At 48.8% G+C, this 17,838-nt stretch overlaps 4 protein-coding genes across 4 annotated transcripts; 1 reads left to right on the top strand and 3 right to left on the bottom strand.

The window, feature by feature from the left end:
• Window positions 1-2,759: 2,759 nt before the first annotated feature.
• Window positions 2,760-4,762, bottom strand: LOC117862480 (scarecrow-like protein 3). Its single transcript, XM_034745963.2, has one exon. It carries the CDS (start codon window positions 4,526-4,528, stop codon window positions 3,020-3,022), a length of 1,509 nt encoding a protein of 502 aa, XP_034601854.1. The 5' UTR covers window positions 4,529-4,762; the 3' UTR covers window positions 2,760-3,019.
• An 873-nt stretch (window positions 4,763-5,635) lies between these two features.
• Window positions 5,636-8,894, bottom strand: LOC117862481 (scarecrow-like protein 3). Its single transcript, XM_034745964.2, is given in 3 exon segments — window positions 5,636-5,665; window positions 5,668-6,645; window positions 7,194-8,894. Coding segments are annotated over 3 exon segments (1,386 nt in total). The 5' UTR covers window positions 7,572-8,894.
• A 964-nt stretch (window positions 8,895-9,858) lies between these two features.
• Window positions 9,859-11,483, bottom strand: LOC117864942 (scarecrow-like protein 3). The gene is made up of 2 exons (XM_034749009.1): window positions 11,100-11,483; window positions 9,859-10,944 (listed from the first exon to the last, which is right to left on the bottom strand). The coding sequence occupies exons 1-2, from the start codon at window positions 11,481-11,483 to the stop codon at window positions 9,859-9,861; spliced, it is 1,470 nt and encodes a 489-aa protein (XP_034604900.1).
• Window positions 11,484-14,478: 2,995 nt separating this feature from the next.
• LOC117862765 (BTB/POZ domain and ankyrin repeat-containing protein NH5.1) lies at window positions 14,479-17,400 on the top strand. The gene is made up of 2 exons (XM_034746276.2): window positions 14,479-15,288; window positions 16,155-17,400. Exons 1-2 carry the CDS (start codon window positions 14,815-14,817, stop codon window positions 17,106-17,108), a joined length of 1,428 nt encoding a protein of 475 aa, XP_034602167.1. The 5' UTR covers window positions 14,479-14,814; the 3' UTR covers window positions 17,109-17,400.
• The last annotated feature ends 438 nt before the right edge of the window (window positions 17,401-17,838 follow it).

Raw genomic sequence — 17,838 nt, forward strand, 5'->3', positions numbered from 1 at the left:
TGACTGCCCTGAATACTGCTCACAAGTCAAAAGCAAAGTGCCTTTCACCATTCTCGTGTTCACTTTTCAGTGAGTACAAAAGAATAGGAAGCAGCCTGCTCTTTTAGCGAGCTGCATTGGAAAGTGTAGCGTTGCATGCATCATCCGAGAAGGTATAACCCATGAGCCATCTTTTGGATATGCATTTGAGTATCTCTGCGATTCTGGATTATTAATTTTAATTCCCTCCAACAGTCCAACCCAAACACTCCAAGCAGTCAATTCAAACACACAGATCAGGTTCAGAAAACACTTAAATAAATACACTCTTTGGATACATATGGTCTGACACGAGAATAAAACTTTTCCATACTTCTTAGTTGGATATACTAACATTTTCCAAAACACAGGACGTAACTTTATGAGCCAATGTATATATGGGTGTAACTTAGAGCATCGTGAGGAACTTTTCTTAAAACTATTTTATACATATTCTTTGTTGAACACACATGTTTTAAAATAGAGTATCCAAAGATTTTTTTTCAATGTTTTCAAAAAGATTTTTTTTCATAATACAATCAATCTTATTATGTTTTTGTCGGGTTTATAATGATGAAAAGTGGAGGACATGCGACTATGCCAATGACTTCCCTATTAGGTAGGGTATGCTTAGCCCAAGCCCTTTTTTTTTGTTGAGGGGAACCTTTTTATTCGGATGTAACTTTTTGCTTAACAATGTGATATGCTAGAAGACAGGGCACAACACAAATGGGAGAATGTTAGTTGCTAGTGTGGTTATGGTGATACTGTGTTGTCATGCAAAAAATGCACATCCAAAGCATGCCATTTTGTATGTACATGCCAAATTTGAGCTTCAAGAAACATTTGTGCGAGAAGATAAAAAAAGAAATCATCATGTGGAAATTAGTTGGTTGCAGATTCACACATAAACAATTGGACATGTACTTATTCTTATGCCAATTTTTTTCCTACTTATTCTTATGCCAATTTTTTTCCTACTTACATAATTTTTATTAGACCTTAAATTTGCATGTACCTAGTGCTTGCATGTTTTATCTATCAATATATTAGTTAGAATTTTACATGCACCTTAATATCGATATAGTTGGTTGTTAGAATAGTCAAAATAATACAAGCCTAGGTAGGATTTTACCTCAAATTACGATGATGAGAATGTTTCTATTTTTAGAAATGTTAGGGTCCTCCCAACCCCCAACTTAACTACATAAAAATGAAGATGACCATCAATTTTCATGTCTATTGAAAAATGGAAAAAAAAGTTTTGGGGGCATGTGCCCCCATATATTGTGCCTATTTTGGCTTGCTCATGATTGATTTTGCTAGGATTTCTTGGTCGCCAAAAGAAAAAATAGAGGTAAGTTGCCAATTTGAGCCCAAGAAAGAAACGAGGCCAATGCCATTTTTTTATCAAACTAAAATATGCACAATATTTATTGCTAGCAGTGTTCGCCTAAACGGTCATTTAAACAACGTCTAAACAGTGAACGGAGGCCAACTATTTTGTTTAGGGTGTAAATGGTCCATTAAACGGAAAAGGGTTTAAACGGTCAAAAAAAGGGATTAAACGGGCTAAACGGCCTAAATAGAATGGAATTAAATACCATTATACAGGCTAAATGATTGTTTAACACACTGTTTAGGTGAACACGGTCAATTCCACTTGAATTCTTACTTCCATAAATATGTATACTTAAGTTTTTCCATGATAATATTTATATTTGGTTTGTTGCATGCATGAATATATGTACTTAGTCTTTTATATGCATAAATATATATACTTTCTAGAATACTTGATCTTTTATAAGCATGATTATGTATAATTTAGTGATAAAGTGCAAAACTGTTTAGACCGTTCAATTCCGTCTAAACACTAAATAAAGAGTGACCGATTAGCGTTTAGGATAACACTGATTGCTAGAAGAAAAACTAAAGCGCCTCTTTGACTGCAGATATATAAATTCTTTAGCTTAAAGGTATATGTTGGTCCTATTTAGTTCAACAAAATTAAGAAACATTGTTAAACTTTCATGATACTTGGAAATTGGAATAAAACTTTGACCATGTACTATTTTTCATTAAAATACGATGATAATGACTAGCAAATATATGAATTATATGTTTTCAAACTAAATGTTTCAAGACCTATATTGAGGGTCAAAGTTTTAAAAGTTGTATTAGATCATCGTGAAGTAATTAACTAGAAGTTGAACTAGTTTTCCAAAATAAAGTAGTACTACGTCCTGTCATAAAATATTTGATGTTCGAGCAAAATGTAGTCATATTTTTTAATTTGACCATTAATACCTTCTAAAATATTTAGTTTGAGAATATAAAAATCGTTTGAAGATTTTTCAATAAAAAATCATTTACATATTTTTCTTAAAGTGTTTCGTGGGATGGAACATACCCATCTCGGTAACTCAGCATGGATGCTCGTATTTCCTGAATTTATTTCAGAACAAATAATATCATTTGTCCCTTAACAATGAGATACATATATTGACATCATCAACCTCAACATCTGCTAGCTCCATTCTTCAGATGTGTTCTAATGCATGCATGAATTTATAGGAGGCAAGTGTGCATAAGTAGTATATGTTTACACTGATATCTAAAGAATACGGGTGATGGTGAATACACTTAACTTTTACCCGCCCTGAGCAAAAGTGAAAAACAATGACATGGTGTCCACTTTCCAGTGACCAAGAGTGTTGCATGCATCATCCGACAAATGCAACTTGCAGCAATCACCCATGGTGACGAGCTTTTAGATTCTGGATGATAAAATATACAGCGAGAATCTTAAAACAAATATGACACAAGCTCCTCAATTCTCTCTAATTAACACTCCATACAGTCAATTCAAGCACATCGAATCACGGTTCAGAATGCAAGCAAATACGGCAGGGGAGCAGCTGTACAAGTGTACATACGCCCATGCATGCATGCAGCAGCTCCAGCTCAGCAGCTCTGTCAGTTCCGACGCCGCCGCCGTGGCCTAGGAGCCGACGAGCCGGCCGGCGCCGTGGCGGCACGCGGCGGGCCTCCAGGCGGAGACGGAGTAGAGCGGCTTCCGGTGCCAGCAGAAGAAGAAGGCGTCCCCGCGGGCGTCGTGGACTACCTCGTACGACCCGCCCCACCCGAGGCTCTGCAGCAGCTTCCGCGCCTCCATCATGCCGCCGTAGCTCATCCCCACCCGCTCCATCCCGGCGGCCTCCATCCGCCGCCCCCACTGCGCCAGCCGCTCGTGCCGCTCCTTCCGCTCCGCCCCCTCCCGCGCCACCACGCCCCGGACCTCCTCCCCCAGCACCAGACGCTCCACCCACGCCCGCTCCGACGCGTGCTGCCGGTGGTGCGCCGCCGACGCCCGCTCCAGGCAGTCGAACAGCGACGCGTAGTAGTTGAGCGCCTCCTCGAACCGCTCCAGGAACGACGCAGCGTTGTGGTTCGCCTCCGGCTCCGCCACCACCATAATCTTCGGGCACAGCGCCCTCACCGCCTGCAGGAACCTCCCCAGCTTCGCCGGCCGCTGCTGCGCCGCCTGCACCACCGGGGACTGCGGCGACAGCGACGAGACCACGGACGATGCGTCCGGGCTCAGCTGCAGCCGTGTGTTCAGCTCCCGCTCCAGCAGCTCGCCGAAGCTGCTCGGGCTGGACCGCGCCATGATCTGGACCGGGGTCAGGCAGCTGCTGCCCGGGACGTGCCTCCTGCTCGCGGCGTCGTCGGCGGCCAGGAGCCGGTGCAGCTGCGCCACCACGCTGACGGCGAGCGCCTCGCCGGACCTGACGCGGAGGAGTTGCCGGAGCGCGTCCGGGTCAAGATCATCGAGCCTCGCCTCCACGGAGCTGAACTGGAACGGGATGTCGAACGCCTCCGCCTCCCTGGCGAGCACGCCGGCCATGTTGGCGAGGAACTCCTTACCGTCGTGCACGGCCGTGACGCGGAGGTGCGGCGGGCCACCGCGGCGGCCGCGGAAAGCGTGGAAGAGAGCGATCCACTGCACGGGGTTGGCGGCCGGGCCGGAGAGGTCGACGACGTGCACGTACTTCTCCCCCTCCATGGCCTCGAGGATGGCGTGGTTGGTGGTCAGGTACGCGAGCTTCATGAACGGGAGCATGTCGAACAGGTGGCGGCGCGCCGCCGGGATCAGGTGCGCCTCGCCGGAGTTGGCTGTGGACAGCAGCGCGCGCGAGAGGCCCGGCACGAGGTTGAGCAGCTTCCGCGCCAGCGCGTCGGCGAACACGGCGGCGAGGCGCTGCAGCGTGTGGGGAGCGTCCAGGGAGGCCAGCTGCGTGATCTGCTCCAAGCAGTGGTTGGCGCGGTCGAAGGCGCCGGCGGCCACCTCGGCGGCGCACTGGTACAGCAGGCCAATCAGCCGCACGCCCTGCTGGTCGTGGCTCAGCTCCTGCACCCACGAGCCGTACCCGTGCGGCGACGGCGAGTACAGCGACGACGCCGGCGACGATGTCGCCGACGACACCGTGTCCTCCGGGAATATGTCCATGTTCAGACTTCCAGTTTTGGAGGTGGCTATGGACAATGGATTGCTGCACTGGATGTAGCGGTAATGAAGGCGATCGAGGACTCCATTGTTGGATCTTGTTGTGTTCTTGGTGTGGCGACAAATGTTGCAAGACTGCAAGGTCTCGAGTTCATACGTTCCTAGGTGGTAACCTTGTCATGGGATGCCAAAAGGGACAGGGCAAAATTGGATTCATATGCGGCAAGGGCTAAGTGATAGTCGTCTGCATCTCGGTGGAATAACTAGGCAGATTGGAATTATTCTCTTGGAAACATATCTGCAACATTTGGATCATGAGCTACCAGACAATTTTGTGATCAACTCCTCCGGTCCAGGCCATCACAAGTGTATCCACAATACAAAATTGCGCAGAGATACAAAAAGGTTGGCAGAAAACTCAAGCTATGTATTTGTTTTCCATGAACAACCAGTGAGGTTCATATGGTGCTAACATGGCTCCAAAATTTGCATTCATGCGCAAAGTAGATTTTCCCAGAGGACAAGAAGCACACACCAGTTTTGTCAGATTTACAAAATGTTAGGTGATTGCAAGGTGGCCCTTCTTGGAGTACTCATCAGCATTTGACCAAATGCTATTGTTCTCCACCTATAATGCTAACTTCTGCTTCTGTTTTGTAGAAATTTTAATGTAGGGGAAGACAGCGAGGAGCAGGCCCTATATGTTATTGTTTGCTAGGAAAAACATGGCCAACGTAAGGATGACATCTAACATCTTAATATGCAATTATAGGAGCTTATCAGCACAAATACGCAATGTCAATGGCGTATACTTTGGCAACTTTCAAAACAGATATTGCTCTCTGCTTTATGTTCAGCTGGAGAGCAAAAGGAATAGTGCAATAGAACTTAACGAAAACAACACATTTAGCATTGTACCATTAAGTGCCTCTGCTGGTTCCCATTCAAGTGGTTAAGAATTTTCAGTGAAACAATTACAATCCTTTCATCTATACATAATCATGCTTCAGACCAAATGTTGTATACTACTCTAAAGGGAAAAAAAAAAGAACTGCCAGACAAATCGCATCACTAGCTAAACGGAAAGGCAACTATGATGAACAGAGGCGCCTAATTTTCTGGCCATATTATTTGGCACTGTGGCTGACTAACATATGCTCTCTGCTCCCAGAAGTTGAGCCTTTATGTGGCCTCCATGCTGATATAGAGTACAGATGCGTGGAACCCCAGCAGAGCAGAAGGCAATCACTTTCTACCTTGCTCTGACATCCATTCAATCCAAAGCTCATGAGCTTTTGATTACCCTCCCAAATGGCACGGAAGCTGAGTGGCACATGATCAAACCCAGATCTATTCATGTGCATTGCCCACTGGCTCAGCCTTTCATGTCGCTCATACCGATGGACTCCTTCACACACAAGTATGTTCTTGATCTCTTCCCCCAGGATCATCCTTTCAACTCGTGCCCGCTCATCGGACCTCCGCGGGTTGGCTGCAATCACTGCATGGAAGCTGTCAAAAAGGGCAGCATAATAGTTAAGAGCCTCCACAAACCGGTCACAGAACAACAAGGCGTTGTGGTTTGCATCTTGCTCCATCATCAACATGATGTTTGGTTTGAGCGCACAGACGGCATTGAGGAAGTTAACCAGCAACTTCGGTGTCTGACACTGAGGGGACGGTGTTTGTGGATAGTTCAGTGTGGAAGCTGGGCTGTACACTGAGCTGGACATCTGCTTAAGTTGTGCGATGTTTGCCATTTTCTGGAGCTGACCAATACCAGAACAGCTCACGTCATCAACCACGAGTAGGCGATGCATCTGCAGTGAGCAGCTGATTGCAATTGCCTCACCATATTTTATGTCTAGGGTATTGCGAAGATTACTGAAGTCCAAGGTCTCAAGTCTGCCAATCACCGAATTAAACTGGAATGGAATTTTGAGCATTTCAGCTTCCTTAGATAGCAGCGCGCGCATGTTAGCCAGGAAATCGTTGTCATCATGAACAACGGTGAGGCGTACTTCAGGTGGTCCCCCTTGTCGCTCATGGAAGTCACGAAGGAGCTTGAGCCACTGCCTTGGGTGGGAGGTTGAGCAGGACAGGTCAATAATGCGAACAACCTGCAGTCATTAGTGGCATCAGAAGGTCACAGGCATGCATATACTCGAGATATAATTTCTTTATCATTAACTGCCAGCCTGAGCATTGTACTATGCAGGCCTGCCTTAGAGGTTCGAACCTTCTGGAGTTTCAAACTTACTTTATCAAAAAGTTAAGATTAATGGAAAATTTGTATCTAAATGGGCTTTGACTTTAATGACTGTTTCAAAATTATATAAAAAAACTAAAACTGCGCTCAGTCAAATTTGGTTGCCTGAAACCTAAGCTGCAATTGGAACTTGGATCAATTTTCAACACATTTAACTATTGCTCAAAAGAAAACTGTGAGGATGTATTGCTACTAGACCAGAATTATCAGAAAGCAAGCAAGCAAGCAGCAGCGTTGACACCAAACTAACCAATTTGGTTTCAGCCTTTTACAAATGGAAAACTAGACATGAAAATAAAGTCTGGAAAACCTAAGTGTTTTAAGCACAAAGTAGATACGGAAGTCACTGTATTGGACATAGCATGAATACTTGTATTTTATATTATTGTATACTGTGACCTGTTCATCCTCCATTGCTTCAAGGATTGCCCAGTTAATGGTGGCGAAGCCAGTGCTGATGTAGGGGCTGAGGTTAGTGAAGTTGAAGCGAGCAGTCTGAAGGATTGACTGCTCGAAGTAGTCGGATGGATGAATGAGGGCACCAGCAAAGCCCTGGATGGGGCAGAGAAGACGACGGGCTAGGCTGTCAGCAATGATCAGGGACAGACGTTGCAGCGGCCCATCAGCTATGGAGGTGAGCCTTTTAATCTGACTAAGATCAATGTCAGTCTTCTCAAAGGATCCCTCGATTACATGAGTGGCACATGCATACAGGACTGGGCCGAGCTGCGCCAAGTGATCCGCTATGCCCTGATCCTGCAAGAGTGGCCTGTACATCACTCTTGGTATGTTCAAGTGGTAATTTGGTTTGGGTGGTTTTAGCTTGAGCAACTTTTCTACTTGTTACCACTGCCATATTTATAGCATGTCCATAGCATGAATTACCTGATAAGGGGGTTTTGTTATGTATAGGACAACACTAGGACATTTGGAAGCAGTCATGGTAAAACACAATGTTTGACATGTTGAGTGGTCCGCATTGAAAACGAATACTATGGGAATGTTCAGTTTGTTCCCTTTGGATTTGTCCCCTTGTTTTTTACATATCCACCAGGCACTAGGTAGCAAAAGACAAACTATGGCCTGAACCTAGTTACTATTGAAGAGCATGCTGTGAAACTTCCTCAAAACTCCCATTGTTGATGGCTCACGTGTTAAGAATTCCTCCTGCATTGTGGAATAAGACAAAAAAAATGTAGTATTCCAGAAGAGATGTGGCTTCTACTCCCTCCGTTTCCAAATGTAGGTCGTTTTGGCTTTTCTAGATACATAGGTTTTGCTATGCATCTAGACATAACTCTATATTTAGGTGCATAGCAAAACCTATGCATCTAGAAAAACTAAAACGACCTACATTTTGGAACGGATGGAGTACTGACAAAGGGGCGTATCTAGTGCTGAAAGCTCCCACACAAGGTAGGGTCTCGGGAAGGGAATTCCTAGACAGCCTTACCTTTGCAAAGTTCTTTTAAAATTCTACAAAGAGGCTAGTTCGAAGCCAGGATCTCCGGGCCACAAGTGGAGAGTCGCCAGTTCTACCCTTCATGTGGCTTCTACTTGCAATGGCAAAAATATATGTAGGCAATGCATATTGTTATCATCTTCTGGAAAATGTCCTTGGCTGAAATTTGAGTCACTAAGTAATAGTCATCGTCAGAGGCATGTGTGACAGGCTGGCCACCCGAACATCCAGTTGTGCAGCCAAGTAAAATTGGTATGGAAGACACTGATCTGAAACATGGTCAAACATGTCTGGATGCACTATCTTTTCTCTTGATAAGAGTATATGCACTAGTCATTGGAAATTTGGAATTTAGCCGCGTGGCTAGCATAATTAAGAAACATACTGTTGTGGGACTTGGAATTTTTTCAAAATGGCTAATTAGATATGAACAGGACCGTTTGGTCTCGATTCATGAATAGCAAAATCGTAATATGGACAAAGGACTACAGAGTGTGATAGATCATAGACCATGACTGGAACAAAGGTGGGTCAAGAACCTGCAACTAATTTGGTAATCCACGGTAGTTTCGCGTCATTTCACCTTACAAGCTAAGGCGCAGCCATTAACTGAAACAATCAACCAGGGGAAAAGGTTCATTTACCACAAGAAGCCGTGACCTAGAGTCCGGGGAGAGCCGGGAAGCGCCGCGCGCGCGCTGGGCGTGCCGGTGCTGCCTGGGTGATGGCCGCACGAGGGACCCTCGGTCTGCATGAAGGAAGCCTCGGCTTCCTGGCGGAGATTAGCTATCGCCGGCGCGCCGCCGACTGCCGCCGCGTTGTTGCGTTGCGACCGCACGACGACGAAGGTGGGCACTGACTGGTGGGCTCAACCGAACGAAGATACGTTTGGGCTGCGGCCTAGAGCCCGAGACGAAGCAGGCTATGCGGGCCGTCAGCTACAGCGTAGCCTTGGCCCATAAACTGACTGAAAGATTAGTAGTATCTCAGCCGAAGTGAGCCGAAGTAAGTTAAAGTGACAAGAGAGTATGAGACTCGTGTATCTCCTGTCTCTATGCATAAACAAAGATGCGCAGAAAAACATATTGGTTGGTCCGGTGTAAGATGCCATCCTGCATAAATCATGCCCCGCAAGATCTAGTCAAGTCTCGTGTAGTGGGGTGTTTAGTTCCTTTACTTATTTTTAGCACCCGTCTAATTAGGAGTATTAAATGTAGACTATTTACAAAACCCATTACACAGATGGAGGCTAAACGGCGAGACGAATCTATTAAGCTCTGTCATTAGCAAATAGTTATTGTAGCAGCACATTGTCAAATCATGAACTCATTAGACTTAATAAATTTGTCTCGCATGAACTAATTAGACTTAATAGATTTGTCTCGCTGTTTAACCTCCATCTATGTAATGAGTTTTATAAATAATCTATGTTCAATATTTCTAATTAGTATCTAAGCATTCTATGGTAAAAATAAACAAAGAACCAGACGCCCCTCCCCACACATCTCTCAGTGTCTTGCTATGAGCTCATCAGCTCATGCAGGTAAGTGTAACACGGTATTTACTCTCCCTCGATTAGACCGCCATTAGCACATCAACTCCTCAAAACCATGTGCAGGAGCCGGCGGTGCTGGCTGTACTGACAGAATCACAGCCGACTCCATAAGCGGCGTCTCTGTCGGGCCGCCATGCCGAGACCGAGTAGAGAGGCCACGACCTCCAGCACAGCAGCAGGCACCCCCCATGCTCTCTGCTCTCACAGCCTCCCACTCCGCACCTCCTCAGCACGTCGTCCCCCTGCCTCAATGCGATGTAGCTCAGGGGCACGCCACGGAACCCGGCGACCTCCATGCGCAGAGCCCATTGGTGCAGCCGGTCGTGCCGCTCGCGGCGGCGGGCGCCCTCGCGCAGGAGCACGTCCCTGATCTCCTCGCCCAGCACCGCGCGCTCCACCTCCGCCCGCTCGGCGGCGGCGGGCCTCCGGTACGCGGCCGCCGCCGCGTCAAGGCTGTCGTAGGCCGCGGCGTAGTGTTGGAGCGCCTCGGCGAAGCGCTTCCGGAAGGAGACGCCGTTGTGGCTGGCCTCCTGTTCGGCGAGCACCACGATCTTGGGCGACACCGTGGCGCGCGCCGCGGACAGGAAGCCCGCCAGCGCCGGCGGCATCTGGAACGGAGGGGTGGTTAGCGGCGGCGAGACGAAGCCCAGCGGCGTTGCGGGGCTGCGGTAATAAGGGTCGTCCTCCTCGCATGCGGCGCCGCCGCCGATGCTCGGCGGGCACGAGTCGGAAGCCATCTCCTGCAGCCGCGCGACGCTCGCCGTCTGGTTGAAGCGGTGCCCGGCGCTGAAGCTGCTCGCGGCGTCATCGGCGGCGGCGAGGAGGCGGTGCAGCCGCAGGGTGCAGATGATCGCGCGCGCCTCGCCGGATTTCAGCCCGAGGACGCCGTGCAGGTCGTTGAAGTCCAGCGTCTCGATCTGGGCAGCGACGCAGTGGACCTGGAGTGGCACGTCGAGTTCATCAGCTTCGTCGGTGAGCGACTCTGATACATTGGCGAGGAACTCGTCGTCGTCGTGGACGATGCTGAGGCGCAGGTGCGGCGCGCCCTCCGGCCGGCTACGGAAGTCGCGCAAGAGCTGGATCCACTGGCACGGCTGCGCGGCAGGCCCGGCGAAGTCGATGACATGGACGTTCTGTTCATAGTAAAGGCGACACCATTTTTTTAGAACAAAGTATTTTACGGTAAATCTGATAGTGTCACTACTTCATATTGGCAGTAATGCCAATTTTGCTAGGTTTTAGCAGAGTTATTTTATTAATTAGCTCTGTGTTCGCTGGACCATCAAACCAGAACCTTTTCGTTCTCCATGGCCTCGAGGATGACTCGGTTCGCGACGGCGACGGCCGCCTTGGGGAAGGGGCTGAGCTCGAAGAAGCTGCGGTGAGCGGCCCTCACGCAGCGGCGGTCGAGGTGATCGGAGGGGTCGATGAGCGCGTCGGCGACGCCCGGGACCATGGGGCGGATCAGGCGACGCGCCAGGCAGTCGGCCACGGGCACGACCAGGCGCGGCAGCGGGCCGTCGCCCGTGGAGGCGGCGAGGCCCGTGGCCCGCAAGAGGCAGCGGGCTGCTTTCTCCATGGACCCGGCTTCTACGTCGGCCGCGCACTCGCAAAGGGCCCGGCCCAGATGCGCGAGGCGACTGTCCGGGCCGTTCTCAGTAGGAGGATGCATGGTTTGTTCCGACAGACTGACAGTGCAAGGTAAGGTCACCTACACGCTACAGTTCCAGTGTTCTGACTAGGAGCAGGCCTTACAAGTTGATGGCCTTGAAGCATTTATAGTTGAAGACGCTTGCAATCTAAGCTGTCATGGCGGATTTGGTGAGAAAAGATAGGATTTCTTTTACTGCTAATCATGGGGATTTAGATGTAAAAAATCAGATTGGGGCTCATATGCATCTGAGACAACTAGGAGCCAGATGCTGACAAACTAACCTCGTTGGAGCAATGCTGCTTTGGATTGGAATATCCAGTTTGTTGCCTTGGGGTTTTCGTATCCATAGGAAGCAACGGACAAATTTACTTTGTGGCCATCCTCCCAGGACTACGGAGGACAAAATATTTTCGATAGCCGCCATGCTAGGTAAATTTCCTGCATTGTACTGCACTAGGACGACTAGTAATCTGCAGTGTTCGGACATGCGCTTGTCTGGGCTTTCAGCTTGGTAATCCAGAAATGCAGGCGTGGGGGCCCAACGCGAGGCTGATCCGGCCCAAAACAGTGGCAATGCAAAGTCTCAGTGATCCAGCCCATTACCACATGCATATCGACACTGGCGATTGTGGTATTTTTCCACAAAGAAGAGAGAGAAGTCTGTGGTGACATGCATTTAGGAGCATCACGGATTCACAGACAAATACGAGTACTGTAGTACAGTCCATCAACTTGACGTTGAAGTTACTGACAAATCAAAACTATTAGTAATAATGGTAGGAGTACTATATAACATTAATGCATGCAGTGGTATGGCCAGGCCAAGCCCAAGCCCAAGCCCAAGCCTTCGTGTTGCTCTACTTTTCAGCACGCAGCAAACGGAATACCGGGCCCTCGTCCTTGTCTGAGCTACTGTACAGTTGACACCAAATGCTGCTATGGGTCTCTGCCAAAACAAAATGCATCCACACCGGCAGCAAACGCTTTGGTTGGCCTAGCTTCTGTTCTGTGTGCAGCGGTCAAAGCATACCGGATCGTACGCTGCTGATTGCTGCGTCCTTGTATGCCTACATTGATCTTGTATCATTCAGACGATTAAAATATACAGAGAGCTGCAGCGTCAGAGATCTAGGCATGCATGGCCAAGTGTACTCCTGCGTGCAGTGTGCTTGTACTGACGACGATACGGGAGTACCAAACAGTAAAAAACCCTGCTGAGAGTAGTGCAAATATAACAACAGGATTGGAAGACAGATAAAAAGGAAAAGGGGTCAAAAGTAACATAGATTTCCTCCAGTCCTATGTCTATGTGAGTATGTGGCACGATTGTTTCTGCATGATGCATGCTGATCGCGTGCATTATATTATACGCAGTTTTACACACATAGCAATAGTCACAAGACCAACATGACGATGTGAATTATTATCTCTTTTAAAACCTAAGGCAGGAACTGTGCCAATCTGAATGAAGTAGGAAAAGTTCCATGCTCCTGAACTGAGTACAGCTGCGCATACAATAATCTGAGAACGACCGAGGATTGGATTGCTTAAATCACTTGAAAGGGAAAGCTCTTATGCATATATTGTATGGTTTAGGTGCATATGGTAGTACTTTAATTGTCCCATATAATGTGCTTGTAGGCTTGTAGCTAATTACTTACCCAAGTTATGCATGTCCCTCCAATTATATAAAAATTTAGAGGATAGAGTAAGAGTTTTCATATATATATATATATATATATATATATATATATATATTCCATTTGTTAATTAAACTATATATGAATTTTACCCAGTATGAATTGGAATTTGCGTCTCACATAAACAACCAAAGAACATATGAGATAACCGAGTTGTTGCTTTGAGTTCAAAATAAATCAAAAAGTTTGAATGCCCATTTTTACCAATGAAATTTTAACTTTGAATCAAAGTTAGCAGGAACATTTGAATATACAAAATAGCTGCCCTTGTACATCCATGTGGGATTCTAGGTATTCAGCTATTTCGTGGTGCACGTGCACCGCTACTTCGCAAAGTAATGGCCAATTTCTTTTTTTTTGGCACATTTTCTCCCACCTCTTTCCTTTTGGGGGCGGCCGCTACTTCCTGCATCTTTCATTTTTAGGATGTTCCTTGTTATTTTGTTGGTTCACAATTATTTTATATAAAAAAATGTTGATTCAGCATTGTATGTTGGCTTAATGATTTTTGACAAACTTGTTGAGTTAACGTTGTAGGTAATATAATATTTTACGAATACAAACAATACAATTTCTTTTTTTTTGGGTGTCCACTATGTAACGAAGTAGTGGTGCACCACTAAATAGTAAACCTACGTTCCAGCTGAAGCAGAGATGTGTAATGGGTGGTCGAGAAGGACGAGGGAAGAGATGACGAGCACACACAGGTGGCACTGAGTGATGATGAGAGGCATGAAGAACGAGTTGCAATCTCTTTGTGAGATAGGAAGAGAAAGAGACAAATTGAGAGGTTATTAAATAAAACATGGACATTCGCTAGATATGCAATATCAAAGGTGCTCATGTAAAATAATAAATATAATTTAAATATAAAATGGGCTAATAACAAGGCTTTAATTTGGTCCAAAATATTAGTAGCAATATTCAGAAATTATCTTCAGACTTCAATACACAATATGTGCATGTATGTTTCCATTTATTAACACTGCATATTGTAGACAATATATTCTTGGTTCGATGGTCCATATGATTTTTTTCAATGTCCATGATCAAACACAGTAGCATTTCTACTTGCGTCTCCAACCTTTTGACCGAGGTTGATCCAGTCTAGCCATGTCTAATAAGATCTGGACCAATCACAAGCTCAACTTTAACTCGAACTGACTTTACATAAAGATAATAACCCAACGGCAGCCGCAGTAACACACTTACACCGGCACCACGCGAGCTTGTCTCATTGGCGCGCAGCTGGGTCAATGGCTGCCGCCTTGCCCCCCTCCGATCCCTCGCCACCATTGCCTGTGTCATTGTGCGCGCAGAGTGCACACATCAATGGCACTGTAGACAAAGACTGTAGAGCGGCGTCCCCACCCACGAACCTCAACGCCACAGCGTTCCTCCCTGTAGCGCGAAGGGGACCGAGGCTGATAGCAGTGAGCGCATGCCTCCACCCTCCCCTCCCTGCTTTCACCCTAGCTAGCTTTTCCATCGTCTTCCTCCCTCCACAGTTGCCCGGCCTCCTTTCTTGCCATCCTGCTCGCTTTCCCCTCCCAAATCTCTCCAAAATCCGCGCCTTATCTCTCCAGAAAGCCGGGCCGGCGGCTCGCCTTTACCTCCCTCTCAGCAGCCAAGGGCCTGCACATGAGATCATGAGCTCGGAGGATTCGCTCAAGTCCCTCTCGCTCGACTACCTCAACCTGCTCATCAACGGGCAGGCCTTCAGCGACGTCGCCTTCAGCGTCGAGGGCCGCCTCGTCCACGCCCACCGCTGCGTCCTCGCCGCCCGCAGCCTCTTCTTCCGCAAGCTCTTCTGCGGCCTCGACCCCAACCACCAGCCGCCGCCGCCGCCTCCGGCACTCGGCTCCCCCGGCGCCCGCGCCGCGGGGGCCGCGCCGGAGCTCGTCATCCCCGTCAGCTCCATCCGCTACGAGGTGCTCGTCCTCGTGCTGCAGTTCCTCTACAGCGGCCAGGCGTCCGTCGCGGCGCCCAAGAGCGGGCCGCTCCCCGGGTGCGGCGCCAGGGGATGCTGGCACACCCGATGCGGCGCCGCCGTCGACCTCGCCCTCGACACCCTCGCCGCCGCGCGCTCCTTCGGCGTCGAGCAGCTCGCGCTCCTGGTACAGGTGGGGATTTCGTCTCGGGATCTGCAGCTAATCGATCCACACCTCGGCGCCATCGATTAAGCGTCGCTCGCTTAGCCCTGCCCGCCATGATTGATTGAAGCTGGAGCATCTTTTCGTGCGGCATCAATTCATTCAAGATGGAGCCAGAGAATCGCCCCTGCATGCATGCTCGACTAGATCCCTAGGTTGCCACTTTGCCTTTCCGCTTCATTGCCTACTGTGCCCTCTGAACCTGCGCCAGTATCATCGGCAGAATCCCTTTCGCTTCAGTGCTCGATCGAGCTCTCTCTTCTCTTCTCGCATTATTTTATCGATTTTTTATCGCGTCGTGCGTGGAATCTGAGAGGGGGGAGTGTCCTGGGCTCCTGGCAGGGGCTGCAGGAGGGGACTGAGTCGTCTCTAGTCTCTCACAGTCTCGCTTGCTTTTCTGCCGCTTCGCGTCTGCACTGCACCTGTCATCACTTGTCATGGATGGAGGCCTCTGACTCATCTTTACTAGGAAGGGTCTTGTCACGCCCTTGTTTATGTCTGCTGTCCCTTCCTCACATCACATCCCATTGCACGCGCTGCATTTCATCGCAATGCAATTTGCATAGTTAGGGTTTCTCGGAGATCGATCCAGCTTCTTCCAACAGCTCGACGCCGTGCATCATTTCCGAAACACCTTGCTGTACAACTGCCATGCCGATGCAAGTACAGTCAAGCTCCATGCTGCACACATATTGCTGCAATGAGAACTATATATGCAGTACATACATTCTGATTGATCCATTAGGCACTTCATTTTATGCTGCTAATCGCCTGCAAATTCTGTCTGATTATTATCGAATCTGGTACTAACCGTGATTAGTTTTGGCGCATTGCAGAAGCAGCTGGAGAGCATGGTGAAGGAGGCGTCCGTGGACGACGTCATGAAGGTGCTCATGGCGTCGCGCAAGTTCGAGATGCAGGAGCTCTGGGCCACCTGCTCCCACCTGGTGGCGCGCTCCGGCCTCTCCGCCGACCTCCTCGCCAAGCACCTCCCCATCGATGTGGTCGCCAAGATTGAGGAGATCCGCGCCAAGTCCCCGGTCGCCGCCGCCAACGCGCCGCGCTCGCCGTTCCTCACCCACCACTACCTCCCCATCAACGCGCCGTCCTCCGCCGCCGACCGCGACCACAAGATCCGCCGCATGCGGCGCGCCCTCGACGCCGCCGACATCGAGCTCGTCAAGCTGATGGTCATGGGCGAGGGCCTCGACCTCGACGACGCCCTCGCCGTCCACTATGCCGTCCAGCACTGCAACCGCGATGTCGTCAAGGCGCTGCTCGAGCTCGGCGCGGCGGACGTCAACTCCCGCGCCGGGCCGACGGGGAAGACAGCGCTGCACCTGGCGGCGGAGATGGTCTCCCCTGACATGGTCTCCGTCCTCCTCGACCACCATGCCGACCCCAACGCCAGGACGCTCGACGGCGTCACCCCGCTCGACGTGCTCCGCGGCCTCACCTCCGAGTTCCTCTTCAAGGGCGCCGTACCGGGGCTCACTCACATCGAGCCCAACAAGCTCAGGCTCTGCCTCGAGCTCGTGCAGTCCGCGGTCATGGTGACCACGCGCGACGAGGGCGGCGCACCCGGCGCCGGCGGTGAGGCCGGGGGAAGCGACGGCGGCAACTTCCCGAGGAGCGACGCCGACGACAGCTTGGTGAGCCTGACAATGAACTCCACGCTCATGTACCAGGGCCAGGAGATGGAAGCGGCGGTCGCCGGCGAGGCGAGGAAAGGGAATAGCGGCGGCCGGGGGAGCCCCTCCAACTTGTACTTCCCCAATGGCTTCCCATAAGAAGTAATCTTTATCTAGCATTGTCTTTTTTATATATCCATCCATGGATCTTTCTCGAGCTCTGTTGGATCTTTTGTGCGCATTTTTATTTGAGATGGTGTAGGTAGCTTGCTACTGTTTAACTAGGAGAGATATGAGCAAGAATCTCATGGTATTTGATGTGGATTGTTCGATCTTGGCATGATTGATCCATTGAGCAGCAACTGTTGCTTTGTTCAAATTCATTCTCCACTACTGTGATGAATAATCTTGTAATGGAGCTTCATTTCAATCCAGTCCAGAGCTTGCTTCAGTAGTAGTGTACAGCATGGATGAGGATTTAGCTGCTGGTGTTTTTACATGTCTTTATGCAGTGCAGCTTTTGGAGACTGTAGAAGCCTTTGGACGGTAGGAAAGCGGGGTGCAACCTCATGTGAATCATTTATATTGGTTGGGGAGAGACTGACATTTTTTTTCTTTTTGCCACTCGATCGACAAGACGAATCTAAGCATGGTTTGATTGAATGGTACAGGAATTGCACATACATTTCTCCTGTTATGTAGCTAATTTGTCCACAAATATTTATTCTATACAACTATTTTGATATCTACCAATTGTTCCCCATGGAGGAGTTGCTCATAAACTTCTCCTGTTTAACTGAAGTGTCCCCTTGGACAGGCTTTAATTTTAGCAATGCAATTAGCATGGTTCTGCACAACATCAATTCATAGCATTTCAATTAGCATGCTT

This window comes from Setaria viridis, chromosome 7 (assembly GCF_005286985.2).
Source record: "Setaria viridis chromosome 7, Setaria_viridis_v4.0, whole genome shotgun sequence".
NCBI lineage: Eukaryota > Viridiplantae > Streptophyta > Magnoliopsida > Poales > Poaceae > Setaria > Setaria viridis.

Bases quoted from the DNA above. Each gene is read 5' to 3' on its own strand.
- LOC117864942 (XM_034749009.1), bottom strand. From the start codon at position 11,483: ATGCATCCTCCTACTGAGAACGGCCCGGACAGTCGCCTCGCGCATCTG. The intron at 10,945-11,099 runs GTTTGATGGTCC...TACTATGAACAG, and splicing joins TGGAGAACGAAAAGGTTCTG to AACGTCCATGTCATCGACTT.
- LOC117862765 (XM_034746276.2), top strand. From the start codon at position 14,815: ATGAGCTCGGAGGATTCGCTCAAGTCCCTCTCGCTCGACTACCTCAAC. The intron at 15,289-16,154 runs GTGGGGATTTCG...GGCGCATTGCAG, and splicing joins AGCTCGCGCTCCTGGTACAG to AAGCAGCTGGAGAGCATGGT.
- LOC117862480 (XM_034745963.2), bottom strand. From the start codon at position 4,528: ATGGACATATTCCCGGAGGACACGGTGTCGTCGGCGACATCGTCGCCG.